Genomic DNA, 15,987 nt, shown 5'->3' on the forward strand with positions numbered 1-15,987 from the left:
TGGAAGTCATAATTATTGATAACAACATTTTAGGAAGCTTTGAATTTTGAGATACATTTGGACATTAACAGATGAAGTTCACATAGTAACATAACTTTCACAGAAGAGTAGTACCTACATATTTATTGTAGTATTACCGTTGTTTCGTCACTGGAACTTATTTTTTGATCGGAATTTATTCAATGTTTTACAAGATACAACAAACCATCAGAACAGCATAAGAAACTTCTTGCAACATGCCGCAGCAAATAGCCGTCATTTCAGCATTAACTTGATTATGTGTAATCCAATAAAAATTCAATCACTTTGACACCTAATAATGACCAGTTGTGATGAGCGCAAGATTTATAGGTGCAGCATTCACTCTACAAGCCATCATCAGCAGGGAAGTGATGGATGATGGCTCGATAGGCATGCTTGGGAAATCATTAAGTTTATGTTTTTTGCTGGCAGCGTGGTCGAATGGACATAGCGCCTCTGTTGGCTTTGTGCAGTACAGGGATGCTTCCTTCGTTCGAATGTGGCCGATACAAAAAAGTGTATGAGAATGCGGTTGCAGCATTAACGATTATGTAGAAGCAGGCACTATCCCAAGTGGACTGTGATGCTTTAAAAAAAAACAAGAAGTCTGAAAGGGTATAGATAGCATACCGTTGATAGCAGGGAATACTTGAGCCTCGCAGGGTCAACCAGATCGACCAACACGATGCGGTGGGACGGCGGCGTATAACTTCGATCTGGAGTGCTGCAGACCAGATGCACGGTCTCCTCTCAAAATGGGATGAACACACCACGGTTGGCATGCCTGTGGTTTGTAAACTGTACACAGCAATTGAGCACGCGCCAGCGGCCTATTATTTGTTACGCCTCACCCGCCGATATCCATTTTCGCCTCCAGGACAGGAGTGGGATGGGCGGCACAGGCAGCGCATGGTAGCGCATAAAAATGATTGTGTTCTATATATTTATTATTGATTATCCATTGCGGAGAGAGGTAGCCAAGAGATAGGCCAACAGTGACGACGGCAATATCGTTAGCAGCGCTACCAAGAATCTCCAGCGCAAATATAGGATACCCAACCATTCACATTGGTCTCCATGCAGCGGCCAAAACCGTCATAAACTTATTTGATATATGTTATATTAAATTTTAACAAAGTTAACGCTGTTTCGTTGAACAATACACTCCCGACAAAAAATCTGCTGACCAGTTAAAGAGAAGAAGATGTTAGGCTAGGCGCACCACTAGAGCGTAGTGTACGTTCAGCGAGTATGTCTGGGTCATATGGACCCCAACACCTTACTAGGGTTAAACAATATAGGGTTACTTTGGGTATTATCGACAGATTTGGTTTTGTTGGTGAAATTGCTTTAAATTTGGTCGTGCAATTCAGCTTGATTGGGAAAGATTTGACGCAAATATTGAGTTCAATAGGTTTCAGAAAACCCCCCATGACAAAGAGAACAAAACTGCCTAAAATACGTAAGTTCCCCTATCTAGACAACATATAGTTCCGATGAGACAGATCAAATTAGTTTTGGCCGTTTTTAATGTGTTCCGACCATTGTACCATGATATAAGAAGAGGATCGCAGCGTAATGGTCATGTTTAGAAGCCAGCCGCTTTGCGAATCGCCCTTTGCGTGCAACTCCCTCTTTCGATATCTATCCTCTATGTATACGGCCGCGACGACGACGACGACGACGATCGAATCAATTGGGAATGATCCAGTGGCTGGTTCTGCTCTGCCTATCGCGAAAAAGAGTTCATTGGATTGCCCGGGGGTTTGTTGACCTTCAAGAAGTGCATCGCGAGTTAGTATGCAGGCCGTTTGAGCGCTGGATTAAGTCCAAGCCCACCCATTCCATTAGTTTTTTTTTTCGTTCTCTAGAAGTTTTTTACGCGATTGACTAAAATTGCCTTAACATTCAATTGTGGAGCGGATCTGGTGTAATGGTTAGAACACTTGACTATCACGCCGAGGACCTGGGATCGAATCCCACTTCCGACAAACTCGCAAAATGTGAGTTCTTCCTTCGGAAGGGAAGTAAAGCGTGGGTCCCGAGATGAACTAGCCTAGGGCTAAAAATCTCGTTAATACAGATAAAAAAAAAAATAACATTCAATTGGTATTTAAAAATTATAATGAAAGTCGTCTGAACACTGTCTTTACAGCTATCAGAAGTGCAGATTTTCCTTTTTTTTTAAATAATGACGATTTATTTTTCGGAGTGATTATTAATTATTGCACTGTAGGTAAAACGTAAAAAATATGAACAAAATAATACAAGTAAACAAAATAAAAACGAACATTAGTTAAATGGAATTATTTCACAAAATGTTTATAATTCAATTCTTCGGATTTAGTCAAACGTTTGCACATCTCAGACTAGAGTTGAGAGAAGAAACATAAATCCAATGGTTTCCATAAATCAGGCCGGTTGCAATGTGACACTACCACATTTTTTGAAAATGGTTTTTCATCCTATTATATTGTTAATAAACAAGCTGACCAGGCACACTAGACTAGTATTTTCATCCGTAAACTGCATAGCATATATCGTAGTTTCGGAAATAATTCTACCAAGAAAAATCAACAAAAAAAACCAATCACTAAATTTATGCCCTTATGACAAATTAAAAACAGTACCGTAATCTAGGGGGAAGTTGATCACTTTTCCTCTATTTCTTTCAATAAGATTAGGTACAAAGCATATAATTCCAAACAAATATTTTCAAAACATGTACTGAGTATCAGGTTCCGTAAACGAAATTCTTACAAGGAACCGCTAAATTTTGTAAAAAATGTTCAAATGGCCAAATTTGAAAACTTTCAATCCGGGGTGAAGTTGATCAACCATATGTCATTCACATTCTAAGATTGGAAAATTATTGAACAAACTAAATTTAATTATGTTGAATCTGAATAAGTTGTTAAAATTCTTATAGCTAGTGTATTTGATATGTTAAAAGTAAAATAAAGTTTGATTAGTTACAGAATAATCCGCATTAAACGCCCAAAAGTAGGCAATTTCTTGAAAAATCGTCTCACTTTCTCAAAATTATGCTATTTTCTAATAAAACTTACATGTTCACATCAATTTTAACTCAAATCTATGTTCAATAAGCCTACCATTAATGAATAAAAGCATTTTGTGAGTCATCTGATATACAAGGCGTTGATGGGAGGCGTTTTTTGAACGACACTCTTTCCACCGTGTTTTAATACACATCCAAAAAAAGTCGATATTTTTATGTAAAATCTGACAAAATTGACATAAAAACCTTCAAAAATTCTTCAAACATATTCACCCAATTGATTTAAGCCAAAAGTTCTTCCAATGAAACAGAATTGTAGCGTCCTTAGCCGTTGAAAGACGTGGATCCCATAGTGATCCATTTCGCCCCGCTGATCAACTACCCCCCAGATTAGATTTCATTTATCATTCACATCGCTCCAGGAAATTCTTCAGAGATTCTTGCAGAAGGATTCAGTGATGCCTCCAAGAGATCTGTCAGGAATTCCTCTTCAGCGATTCCAACAGGAGTTTTTTTTTTCAGAGATAAGTCCAGGAGTTTCATCTGAGACTTCTACAGAATTCCTTCAAAGATTCCTCTTAAAATTCAATCAAAGATTCCTCTAAAATTTTAATTAGAGATTTCTTCAGAAGTTCCTTTAGAGATCTCTTCAGAAGTTCCTTCAAAGATTTCTCCAGTACCGTCGTTGGGGGTGAGAATGGGTCAAAAAAGGATACTCAAAGATGAATTGTTAAATAACAAATGCAATTTAAGTCGGAATATCTTTTTATTTGGTATGTATACTCTTCTATGTGGTAATGATAGTTTAGCAAAAAAGTATCACATTATATGAATTACTTACTAAACTACAAATGATTGAAAATTGACCCAATCTCACCCCTTAGAGGGGGTGAGAATGGGTCAAAGTATTCTAAGTCGCCTATCTAAGAATATAAGTAAATTTTATTGATCATATCTAGTAAGTCTATTTAAAATACAATGTAACCATGACGAATAAAAACTTAGGTAATTTTAAAAGATGATAAATCTACCTAAAGGGCTAATACAACCGAAAAAATTGTTGAAATGTGATAAAAATAACGTTTGTATGTTGTATCGCCATTTTTAGCTACCATAATCATCCTCATTTAAAGTTTCAACTTCCAAGAGAGGAGGGGGAAGATTACAATGAGGGAGGGACGCATTGAAAGATTGATTGAAAAAAAAACATGATATTTTTAGTATACTGCATTACTGCATAAGAAATGTTTAACCAAACCCCCCGTTATAAACTCTTATGTACATGATCATTGGCCTCTCAAGATAGAGGGTCATTCAAATATTATGTTACACAACATTTCACACTATTAGACCCTTTCTCGCAATAACATTGAAACGAATATGCAGCACACTAAAGGCTAGATGATGATTAGAGGAGCTATCCAAACGGAAGGGTGTATTTTTATAAATGATTTTAGGCACTAAACGTATGAACACACTTGCTTGACACTTCTTCGACATATTTTCGAAAAAATCGTGTTTTTATGAAGATACGGTAAACATGGCACGACTTTAAAGTCAAATGGGGACTGGATAACAAGTTGAATTTTTAGTTAAGGTTATGTGCACTCGATAACTTGCTTGACCCAATCTCACCCCCATTCTTAATATTTAGACATAGGGTCGAAAATATTGAATTTTTAAATAAAAAGTGCATTGACAGCTTACTTTTTCCATTGCATCAACCAGGTAATACCTACAGCTCACTACTTATAAGAAAATTTACGGTTAGGTGCTTGTGTGCATCATTTCGAAGGAGAAATTTTTTCAGAGTGATTTACTAGTACTTTCATCACATAAGTTTAGCCACAAATTTAACAAAAAATGATTATTGCTAAACATCTTATTCTGCATCATGACGTTTAAAAACATCTCCTCTTTGAAATAATATAAAGTTTTCAATATAAATTAGCGATAGTTGATGAGTTATTTCAAATTTTATGTTTCTCCGTTTTGACCCAATCTCACCCCCCAGACCCATTGTCACCCCCATCGACGGTAGTTCTAGGAGTTTCATGATGAACTGTTTTCATCGGTTCTTTCAAATATTCCGATAAGAGTTCCTTCGGGAGTTCAAATATTTATTCAGGAGGATTCTGGAATGCCTCCAGGAGACCCATCAGGGATTCACCTAGAAGATTAATCAAGGAGTTCCTTTGAGGGTTCCTTCAGGAATTCATCTAGAATTAACATCAGGCATTTCACCTTTTGTTTCTTTTCGTTTTCTGGGAGTTCCTTTAGGGATCTCTCCAGAAGTTCCATCAAAAGTTCCTACTGGGAATTGCTTCAAGGATCCCTCTATGAATCCCTTCAGGAGTTCTTTGTAGAATTTCTTCTGGATTTGCTTTTGCTATTATCCCAGGAGTTCCTTTATTAATTTCTGCAGGAGTTCCTGCAAGGATTCCTCCAGATTTTTTTTTCAGAAATTTCTCTGCTGGATTCCTTCCGATCCCTCCTGGAATTTCTTCACCCAAGTTGAAGTCGAATAAATTCCAGTATCATGAACCTAAAATAAAAACATCTTGATTTTACGGCGGTTCTCAAAACCTCTTGAAAGCAAATAAGGCATCAAATTGTTTGTTAGTTATCGTATCCTATCGTGATAGGACTCCTTCTGGAATTGCTTCGGGTTGCCTCATGGAGATTTTTTTAGAGATTCTTTCAGATGTTTTTTTGGGATTTCCTCAGGTATTCTTACAGAAGTTGCTCCAGAGATTAATCCAGGAGTTCCTGAGGATTCTTGCAGTATAGATGTTCTTTCAGCGATTGTTCCAGAAGTTCCTTCAAGGACCTCTCCAGGTGTTCCGCCAAGGATCTCTCCAGTAGTTCCAGATAGATTCAGGTATGTCTCCAAGCGTTTCATCAGGGATTCCCTCAGAAGTCTCCTCGGCTATTTCTACAGGAGATCCCTCAGGTATTCCTGCAGAAGTTTCTTCAGATATTCTTTCAGGAGCATTCACGGATGCCTCCAGGAGATCCATCAGGATTTCCTCCAGAAGTTTCTTCAGAAATTCCAACAGGAGGTCCTTTAGAGATTAATCTAGGCAATCCTACAGGGATTTCATCAGAAGCTTCTCCAGGAATCTTTATTGTACTTTCTGCAGGGATTAGTCCGGGAGTTCCTCTAGAGATTAATCCGGTAGTTCCTTCGAGGATTCTTACAGTATAGTTATTCTTTCAGGGATTGCTCCAGGAGTTCCGCAAGGGATCTCCCCAGTATTTCCAGAAGAATTCAGGGATACCTCCAGGGAGCTTCATCAGGGATTCCCTCAGAAGTTTCCTCAGATATTCCAACAGAAGATCCCTAAGGTTGACCCCAAACTTTTGCACGGGAGTGTACATGAGTTCCTTCGGGGACCCCTTGAGAAAATTTCTTCAAAGATCCTTCTAAGAATTCCGTTAGGAGTTCTTTCTGTAATTCTTTCAGTAATTGCTTCAGGGATTACCCCAGGAGTTCTTTTAGTAATTTCTGCAGAAGTTCCTGTAAGGATTCCTTCAGATATTTCTCTCCTGCAGTTCTTTCGCCCCTTCTGGAATTTCTTCACCTAATTTACATTTTTAAGTCCAGTGAATGCCAAGAGATTATAAACATCAAAAGAATCATCTTGGTTTAACGGCGGTTCTAAAAACCTCTTGAAAACAAATAAGGCATCAAATTGTTGCTTTGACATGAATTCCGTCTGTTAATTCCTTGAGGGATTCCTCTTGGAATTCTATCGAGTTGCTCCAGGGAGATTTTTTCAGGTGTTCTTTCAGGGATTTCTCTGGGAGTTCCTCCAGGTATTCCTACTGATGTTCTTCCAGGGATAATCCAGGAATTGCTTCGAGGATTCCTGCATTATATTTTAGTAATTCTTTTAGGAATTGCTCCAGAAGATCTTCAATTGCGTCAGGGATCATACTTAGATTAAATCACCGACTTCGGAAATATTTTATCGAAATCTCAACCGTTAAGTTTTGTTTACCGAAAAATAATCGGTAAGCTGGCAACATTTACCGAACTTTGTTAAAATTAGACAGATAAACGATAACATTTTCCCGAAATTGTGTATTTTTTACAGAATTTCGGTAAAATTCATTACCGAACGCCAGCAGTTGAGATTCCAGCAAAAAATACCGAACGCGATTAGCTGTGACCTCTCCAGTAGTTCCAAAAGGATTCAGGGATGCCGCCAAGCGTTTCCTAAGGGATTCCCTCAGAAGTTTCCTCAGCTATTCCAGTAGGAAGAAGAAGTTTCTCCAGGAATTCCAACAGGAGGTCCTTTAGAGATTAGTCTGGGCAATCCTACAGGGATTCCTTCAGAAGCTCCTCCAGGAATCCCTATTGGACTTTCTGCAGGGATTAGTCCGGGAGTTTCTCCAGGAGTTTCAGGGATTCGTATAGTTGTTTCTTCAGAGATTCCTCCTGGAATACTTTCACGGATTCTTACAGAAGTTCCGTCCTCTTCAGGAGTTCCTTCAGGGTTCTTTCGAGGATTACTTTCAGAAATATTTCAGGAGGATCCAAGGAAAGCTTCAGGAGAATTCAGAAATTTCCCAGAAGTCTATGTAGATATTCCTACAGAAGTTCATTTAGAGATCTCTCCAGTAGTTCCTTCAGGGATTCTTCCAGAAATTCATTTGGGGATTCTTCTACGAGGTCTTCCAGGGATAGCTACTGAGTTCTTTCGGAGATTTATCCAGGAGGATTCAGTTACCTGAATTTCTCCTGGAAATCTTTCGAGAATTCCTGCCGGAAATCCTTCGGGGATGCTTTCTGAAAATCATTTGGAGATTCCTTTTGGAATTCTTCCGGGAATGCCTTCTGGAATTACTTCGGAGATTCTCCTGGGATTCTTTCAAGGGTTTCTCATGGAATTTCTTTGAAGATTGCTCTTGAAAATCCTTCTGAGATTCCATCTGGGACATCGGCAATTCCTCTTGGAAATCCTTTGGGGATTCTTCCTGAAAATCCTTTGGGGATTCCTACTGAAATTCTTCCGAGAATTCCTCCTGGAATTCCATCGGGGATTCTCCTGGGATTCCTTAAAGGATTTCTCTTGGAATTCCTTCGAAGATTCCTCTTGGAAATTCTTTGAAGATTCGCCCTGGAGTTCCTTCAGAGCTTCCTGCTGAAATTTCTTCGGAGATTCCTCCTGGAATTCCTTCGGGGAGTCCTTCAAGAATTCCTTCGAGAATTCTTCCTGGATATTCTTCGATGTTTTTTCTTGGAAATCCTTAGGGGATTTCTCTTCGAATTCCTTTGGAAATTTCCACGCAACTTCTGGTTCAGATTGGATGTAATGTCAGAAAAGAAGAGGAAACCCCTCCGAGTGGATATTGATGCAAGTTGCATTATGATTGAATAGCGGATTGCGTTGAAATTGTTCAATCAATAACCATATAAATAAATTTCTCTTGGAAAATAAAGTACTTTCACACAATTATTTCAATTAGTAATTTTAATCAAGTAAACGAAAGGTATATATCCCAGAAGCAATCATTATTTCTCATTATTCCATTCCAGATCTACAGAACCTACCATCCGTACAGTAGTGCAATGGACCGATCGAGAACGCCTAGAAGCGCAGGGAAAATGGTAATTTTCCTGGTGTTGCCGACTTTAATCTTGCTACTGGATGCTGTGAGCATAGGGCAAGCCGCCGCTTCGACGAAATCGAACAAATTGGACAAAAAAGATGCCGCAGGTGGTGGTGGGAGACCGTCTCTGACCACCTACGATCAGCGGCAAACAGGAAAGTACAACATCCACGTCAACATCAAAGATGTGAAAATCATCTCCGTCGATGGCGAGAAGTTCGAAGGCGAATTTGGGGTAAGGCGGATAATATGTGGTGATCAGGGGCGTGCGCAATAGCCATGGGGGTCACAAAGGGATAGACTTGCAGTGTTAACACTGTGAACAGGGTCGATTTGAATATCATACAAGACCTTCGAAGCTTTTTATGTAGTCTACAATACCATCGCAAATTGTTGTTCTCCTCCTTGTTGTATCATGACAAATTCTCCATAGACGCATATGGAAGTACAACTAACCTTCTTGATGAAATTGTCAGATACTTGTAGATTTTATTTGAAAGATTTATAGCATTCTTCCTGAGTGTCAATACAAAACTGAAGTACTTGTAATCATGGGTTATAGAAGGTAGGAAGCAAAATGTCTGAGATAAGTTGATGAAACATGTGCACATCAATTTCATTACTACCGGAGCTATTTACAGATCTATTTCCTTTTTGGTTTCGTCTATATACTTTCAGGATGACACAATTTATGACTACGGTGACTACGATTACGATCCGGCCCATCTGACCGTTAGCCCACTTCCGATTTTTGGCGGTCCCACGACCTCGAAACCTCCGAAGTCAACCACCAAAACGCCAGTCGCAATCACTTCCTCGAGACGCACGACGACAACTACTACCGTGGCACCCGCGGAAGAGCCACCGAAGAGACCGGCCAATAATGACCCAATTAAAATCGATGCCAGTCCCATTAAAGATGATAACCCCTCTCATATCATGTCGGCACCGGGAACCACCACGCCACCATCGAGCAATATCTACATCTTCAAGCCCACCCCCAATTATCATCCGAGCCCGGTCCATTACGATTACCAGGAAATTCCAGTCGAGGTCATCGTCGAACCAGTGCTCAAGCCAAAGTACCGAAATTCCAACTCCCGCATCATGGCCAATAGGCGCAATCGCAACCGCAAAAATCCCATGGGAGGTGCTGGCCCGGATATGGCTCGTCACGGGCACTCGGACATCGAAGCGCTACCAAGTGAACCAGTCGGCAATTCTGAACCGCTTGCGGCCACGCCCTGCGCCAGAGGAGAGTTCCGAGATAAGTCGGGGAAATGTCGCATGCGAAGATCCGGAATGTAAGTATAGAACAAACCGAAATGATGAAACCATCAACTAGCTCATTATGATTGGCTCAACTATACCTATGATTAACCAATTATACTTCAACTGCTCTTTCTACCCATTTCAAGACAGATACAGGCTACTTAATCTTCTGGCTGCCTTCAAAGAGAAGAATGACTGATTGGCTGATCGTGCTAATGACAATGGACTGCTATCGTAATGGTGATTGTAGATTGATTCAATCTACTTCGAGATCTTTGATGATGGACTACTAGTAATAGCGAACTGCATTTTCTTAAGGTTAACTACACACGTCGGATAATTGTAAGGTAAACGAAAGACAGTTAATAATATTTATTAAACGAGCGATTGCGTTTATTGATTATTGAAAGAAAGTCCAATTATGCTATGTTACCAGAAAATCTGGAACCTTTCCAATGGTGCCATGCCGCAAGTTCAGCCTATTGGACGCAGTGGCTTAATTTCCCCAACAGGGGAAGAAAAAAAAGGTGAACATTTTTATGGGATTTTGTTGAGTCATAAAATCACAAGCACTGTCGATTACAGCGATAAAGTCAATTCTAAAAAAATTGCACTCCAAAGTGTTGCAAGAAAGCACGGCGAATGTTTGAAATTCATTAGTGATAGCGGAATTCTGTTTTTCTTTTTTTTGACAGGCCGATACGCATAGGTATAGATATTGGACATTTACGGCAAAATCAAAGTATCAAGTCAAAATTGTCTGAAACAGGTTAGGAATCTCCAGTTGGCCTAGTGGTTAAGGCTATGGATCGCCAATCCGGAGACGGCGGGTTCGATTCCTGTTCTGGTCGGGAAAATTTTCTCGACTCCCTGGGCATAATGTATCATTGTACTTGCCTCACAATATACAAATTCATGTACTGTGCAATGTGTTACGGGTATAAATATTCGTTACAATTATAAGACAAAATAATTGTTATTAGACTCTATGCTAACGCCTTCAGAGTACTATACTTGAGAAATATACAAAGAGCAAAAAAAAATGTGTCATAGCTAAATTTTAAATATTTGATATTTCTGAAAATTATTCGAAGACAGCTACCAGAGCTAGCGTTTTTAGCCGATATGGGCAACTAGTTTTTCTGACAGCTTCCCCGAACAATAATCAGATAACATCCTCAGTTATTTTATAATATACTAGCTGTCCCGGCAAACTTTGTCTTGCCAATCTTGAGGTGGTTTGACAGTTTTTGAACTCATTTAAGCACCGCACTCTAGATTGGTTTAATTGCGATCGTTTCGATTTTCTTTCCAGCTCATGCAAATTCAGTAGGCTCAGTGTACCAGTTATGGCTATAGTACCTCAAATTCGCCATAGTTGATTTTCAACCTTTAAAGATACAAATCAACAAGAAAAAAATCATGAACAACAGAGCACGATCACAAAAGATGATTGCAATCATTCAAACTTCACAATTTGCTAAAATTATGGTAGAAATAAATCGTTTTCCTTAACTTTTCGGCCTCCTTGCACCCTATTTCGCCATAGTGTACCAGTTATGGCAAATCCCATAAGGAATGCATGTAAATAGTGCGAAGTGGAACCCAAATTAACAAATGTGTCCATAACTGGTACAGGGTTCCTATCATTGGCACACGCCGTAATAAATACTAAAAGTAGTTTTGGCTCAGTTTGTTTATTTTTCCTGTAAAGTATGGAAACTAATCAATCATTTGACTTATTGTTTACATTCGTCGGCCTTCTTCTTATTTTTGTAGAAATAGTTTTTCTTGGGTGGTGCGATAACTGGTACAGGCACCCTAGTTTCATTATTTTCTACATTTTGAGTCGATTTTCGTAACTTTTTATACATATAAACACAGCCACCATGAAGACGAATCGAACCGTGCAAGAGTCGTGCTGATTGGCTCATTCGTTCGTGAGTTTTGTTGCCTCAAAGGGACTTCAAACTCATTTTTATATATATAGATTCTGAAAATTATTTCAAGCTGATTACCAATAGTGTCAATAACCGATGTCAGTCATAGACAGCACCAGCATCATCCCCAAATAGCTCTCATATTACTGTTAGATAACACTTTTTGAGCTTCCATTCGATGTTGTAAAGAAATTAGTCAAACCCTTTATGTCAAAATATAGTCTATAATGTGTCAAATTGTGTTTCTTATTTCGCTAGTCGTCTTCTGCGTATCTGTGATTATCTCATTCCGAAGTAATATTATATCCACCTTAACCCTCTATATTGTCAACCGTCATGTAACCGTCATGTAAGAAACATGTAACTAAATTCCTGTTTTTTTGGTCTGTGATATAATACCGTCTAAGATATAAAAACAAAAAAGTTCAGTCTACTGATTTTTGTGTCAAAAATAAATATGATAATGATTATTTGTCAACTTTTATATATTCATCCCTACAAAACCTATAAAAATAAAAAATACAAATATAAACTCCTAAAATCAACTGGTTTATCTTTACCTAATCAGTCCATAATTTTCTAATTGTAATGAATTGTAATGAACATAACCTAATCTGTAGTGCTGTAAGTCAACTTATCCTAGCGTCCCCTATCCTGTGTACTATCGATTTCAAGTGACGAATGATGAGTGTAACGCAGAGACCTCCCCTACCCACTCTTGCGTTACGTTAAATTTGACAATTATTGTTAAATATTTAATATTTGAGAAAATTCAAAGAATACAAAAATTAGGTCTATGCAAGCTAAATTATAACTTGTTTTTGACTTGTTATAAATGCACAACGGATACTCCTTTGATTCCCATTAGCACTTACGGCCGATTCGTTCACTTGCACTCAACTCGTAAACCAGATATATTTAGCTCAAAGTCCAAGCGGTGGTGAATAACTGGCGCTAAAGTGCTAATGGGCTAAGCCCTCCCATCGCGTCAAGATCGAATATCCAGGGGGAGGGAGCTAGGGGCAAGACACTGTGCAAACGAGAGTAACTCTGAGAAATTCTGAGTAACTCTTTTACCAATGATCGACGAAATTTAGCGAAAAACACCCCTAAAACTGCAAGAAAAGCGGGATATCGGGCAATATTGTTTTGGTTTTGCGATAGTATCAGGCAATACCCAAGCAAAAACGGGAGCAATCCAGAGAAATTCTGAGCAACTCTGTGAAGGAAAATGCACTCTCCAGCACAGTGTCTTGCCCCAAGGGAGGGAGTCCATCAGTCATTCTGGAATTGTATTTTAATTGGCAGTTTGCCTTTTAGTTCACAGCATTTGTTGCTGTATTCATAGCTTGGTTTTGTCTAGGAAAACTAATCTTAATCGGGCATCTCAATTCGGGGTTCATAACTAGAGTTCTATAACTTGAAGTCTGTGCCAGGGAAAGGTTTTCATCTCTAGTACTTATCGCGGCCCGAAATGGCCTGAATGTTGGTAATCGAAATAGGAAGGCGGGCCTCCATTCTGCCAGTAGAATAACTAATGCCCTCACAGCGTCAGCAGCGGTACTAGAAGTGTCAAGTTAGTTTGTTTACCAAAACAAAAGGTCCTCTACAAGATGACATCTTAAAAATAGTAAGTTATTGCAATTAAAGTTATTAAAATAATTAAATGAGAAAAGTGACTACAGCGCCAATGGAGTTCTAGTGTATTTCTATTATTCTGCCAGAACCTTATAAATGTGCATTAATACTAGAGGAATATACACAATGTAAAATACAACATGTAACACAAAGAACGCACGAATATTAAACCTTAAACACATTAAACAATTATTTTGTCTTATGATTGTAACAAATATTTATACCCGTAACAAATGGCAGGCAAAGGAAGCCCTTCAATTAATAACGGTGGAAGTGCTCAAAGAACACTAAGTTGAAGAGAGCAGGCCAAGTCCCAGTGGGTACGTAGAGCCAAAAAGAAGAAGAGGAAGGTTAGTTGTTGGCAAGGTAAAGGCTGGGTATGCTGCGCAATACAGATGCCATTGTGATCCACTAGCCTCTACCCTGCAACTCCTATCCCTATCTCCGCGTACCGGCCGGAAACTACGAGCAACCTTAGGGAAGATCGGTGGGAGCTTTGGTCGTAGGCTGCCAGGGAAGGGGGGGGGGGGGGTGGTTTGCTTCTGCAAACCTGAGCGTCCGGAAAATCAGCAACAGAATAATACGAACCGAGACCAACGGCAACGACTGCAGCGAACAAAAAGGACTTGCGATTGGAAACTCGGTACGTGGAACTGCCGATCTCTTAACTTCATTGGGAGCACCGCGGGTTCAGCATCGTAGCGCTGTAGGAGGTGTGTTGGACAGGATCCATGATGCAATAGTTTAGAGGAAATCATACCATCTACCAGAGCTGCGGCAACATACGCGACCTGGAAACAGCTTTCATCGTGATGGGTGATATGCAGAGGCGCATGATCGATCGACGAAAGAATGTGCAGGTTGAGGATCAAGGACCGATTCTTTAACTTCAGCATAATAAACACGCACAGCCTACACTCCGGAAGCACTGATAAATGACAAAGACGCATTTTACCAACTGCTCGAACACGAGCACGACCGCTGCCCAAGCCACGACGTCAAGATCATCAAAGGAGATTTAAACGCTCAGATAGGCCAGGTGGAGGATTAGAAAGTTCAGCACCCACCAGCAGACGAACGAAAACAGCTTACGACTCATTGATTTCGCCGCCTCCAAATACATGGCCATTGGCCATACGTAGCACTTTTTTCCAACACAGCCTCCCTGGAGATCACCACAGCAGACGGAATCTCAAATCGTGGCGCCAACATCGACTCCGACCACTACCAGGTGATGGTCAATCTGCGCCCAATACTTTCCGTCATCAATAATGTACGGTACCGGCGACCACAACGGTACAACTTAGAGCGATTAAAACACGCGGATGTCGCCTCAGCATTCGCACAGAATCACGAGGCCGCGTTGTCAGACGAGGGCGAGCTCGATGAGGCTCCTTTAGAGGAGTGCTGGAGTACAGTGAAAGCAGCCATCAACGACGCAGCCGAGAGCACCATCGAATGTGAAACGGAATCGGCGGAACGAATGGTTCGACGAAGAGTGCAGAAATGTTTTGGAGGAGAAGAACGAAGCGCGGGCGGTCGTGCCACCTCTTTCGGGAGAAAAAGCGCCGTCTGGAAGCGGAGTGCGAAGAAATGGAACTGTTGTGCCGTTCCCAAGATACACTGAAGTTCTACCAGAAGCTCAACGCATCCCGCAACAGCTTCGTGCCGCGAGCCGAAATGCGTTGGGATAAGGACGGAGGCCTCTTGACGGACGGACGTAAGGTGATCGAAAGGTGGAAGCAGCACTTCGATGAGCACCTGAATGGCGTGGAGAACGTAGGCACGGGAAACCACGGCAACGGAGGAAACGACGATGCCAGTGCAGCGGAGGACGGAAATGAACTAACTCTCACGCTGAGGCAAGTTAAGGATGCCATTCATCTGCTTAAAACCAACAAAGCAGCTGGTAAGGATGCTATCGCAGCTGAACTCATCAAGATGGGCCCAGAAAAATTGCCCACTTGTCTGCTCCGGCTGATAGTCAGGATCTGGAAAACCAAACAGCTAACGGAGGAGTGGAAGTAAGGGGTTATCTGCCTGATTCACAATAAAAGCGACCATTTGGAATGTGCGAACTTCAGTGCGATCACTATTTTGAATGCTGCCTACAAACAAAGTGCTATCCCAGATCATCTTCCGTCGTCTGTCACCTAAAACGAAAGAGTTCGTGGGAAGTTATCAAGCTGGCTTCATCAACGGCCGGTCGACAACGGACCAGACCTTCACCGTACGGCAAATGCTCCAGAAATGCCGTGAATACCAGGTCCCAACGCATCACCTGTTCATCGACTTCAAAGCGGCATACGACAGTATCGATCGCGCAGAGCTATGGAAAATCATGGACTAAAACGGCTTTCCTGGAAAGCTGACTAGACTGATTAAAGCGACGATGGACGGTGTGGAAACTGCGTAAGAGTTTCGGGCGATCTGTCTTGTTCGTTCGAATCTCGACGGGGACTACGACAAGGTTTTCCA

The 15,987-nt window shown here is 40.6% G+C and overlaps 1 protein-coding gene across 9 annotated transcripts in view; it reads left to right on the forward strand.

The window, feature by feature from the left end:
* LOC109429736 (uncharacterized) overlaps nt 1-10,315 on the forward strand; it is a 32,991-nt gene extending 22,676 nt beyond the window's left edge. For 7 of the 9 annotated variants that reach the window (XM_062854771.1, XM_062854767.1, XM_029864015.2 and 4 more), the window contains 3 exons: nt 8,586-8,894; nt 9,338-9,963; nt 10,082-10,315. In XM_062854771.1, coding sequence (XP_062710755.1) covers nt 8,619-8,894; nt 9,338-9,963; nt 10,082-10,130 — 951 coding nt within the window. In that variant the 5' untranslated portion in view covers nt 8,586-8,618 and the 3' untranslated portion in view covers nt 10,131-10,315. Of the gene's footprint in view, nt 1-5,788; nt 5,922-8,585; nt 8,895-9,337; nt 9,964-10,077 lie in introns of those variants that run through there. The other 2 variants (XM_062854772.1, XM_029864016.2) reach the window with 2 other exon arrangements.
* The last annotated feature ends 5,672 nt before the right edge of the window (nt 10,316-15,987 follow it).

The sequence above is a fragment of the Aedes albopictus genome, chromosome 2 (assembly GCF_035046485.1).
Source record: "Aedes albopictus strain Foshan chromosome 2, AalbF5, whole genome shotgun sequence".
In the NCBI taxonomy this organism is placed as follows: domain Eukaryota; kingdom Metazoa; phylum Arthropoda; class Insecta; order Diptera; family Culicidae; genus Aedes; species Aedes albopictus.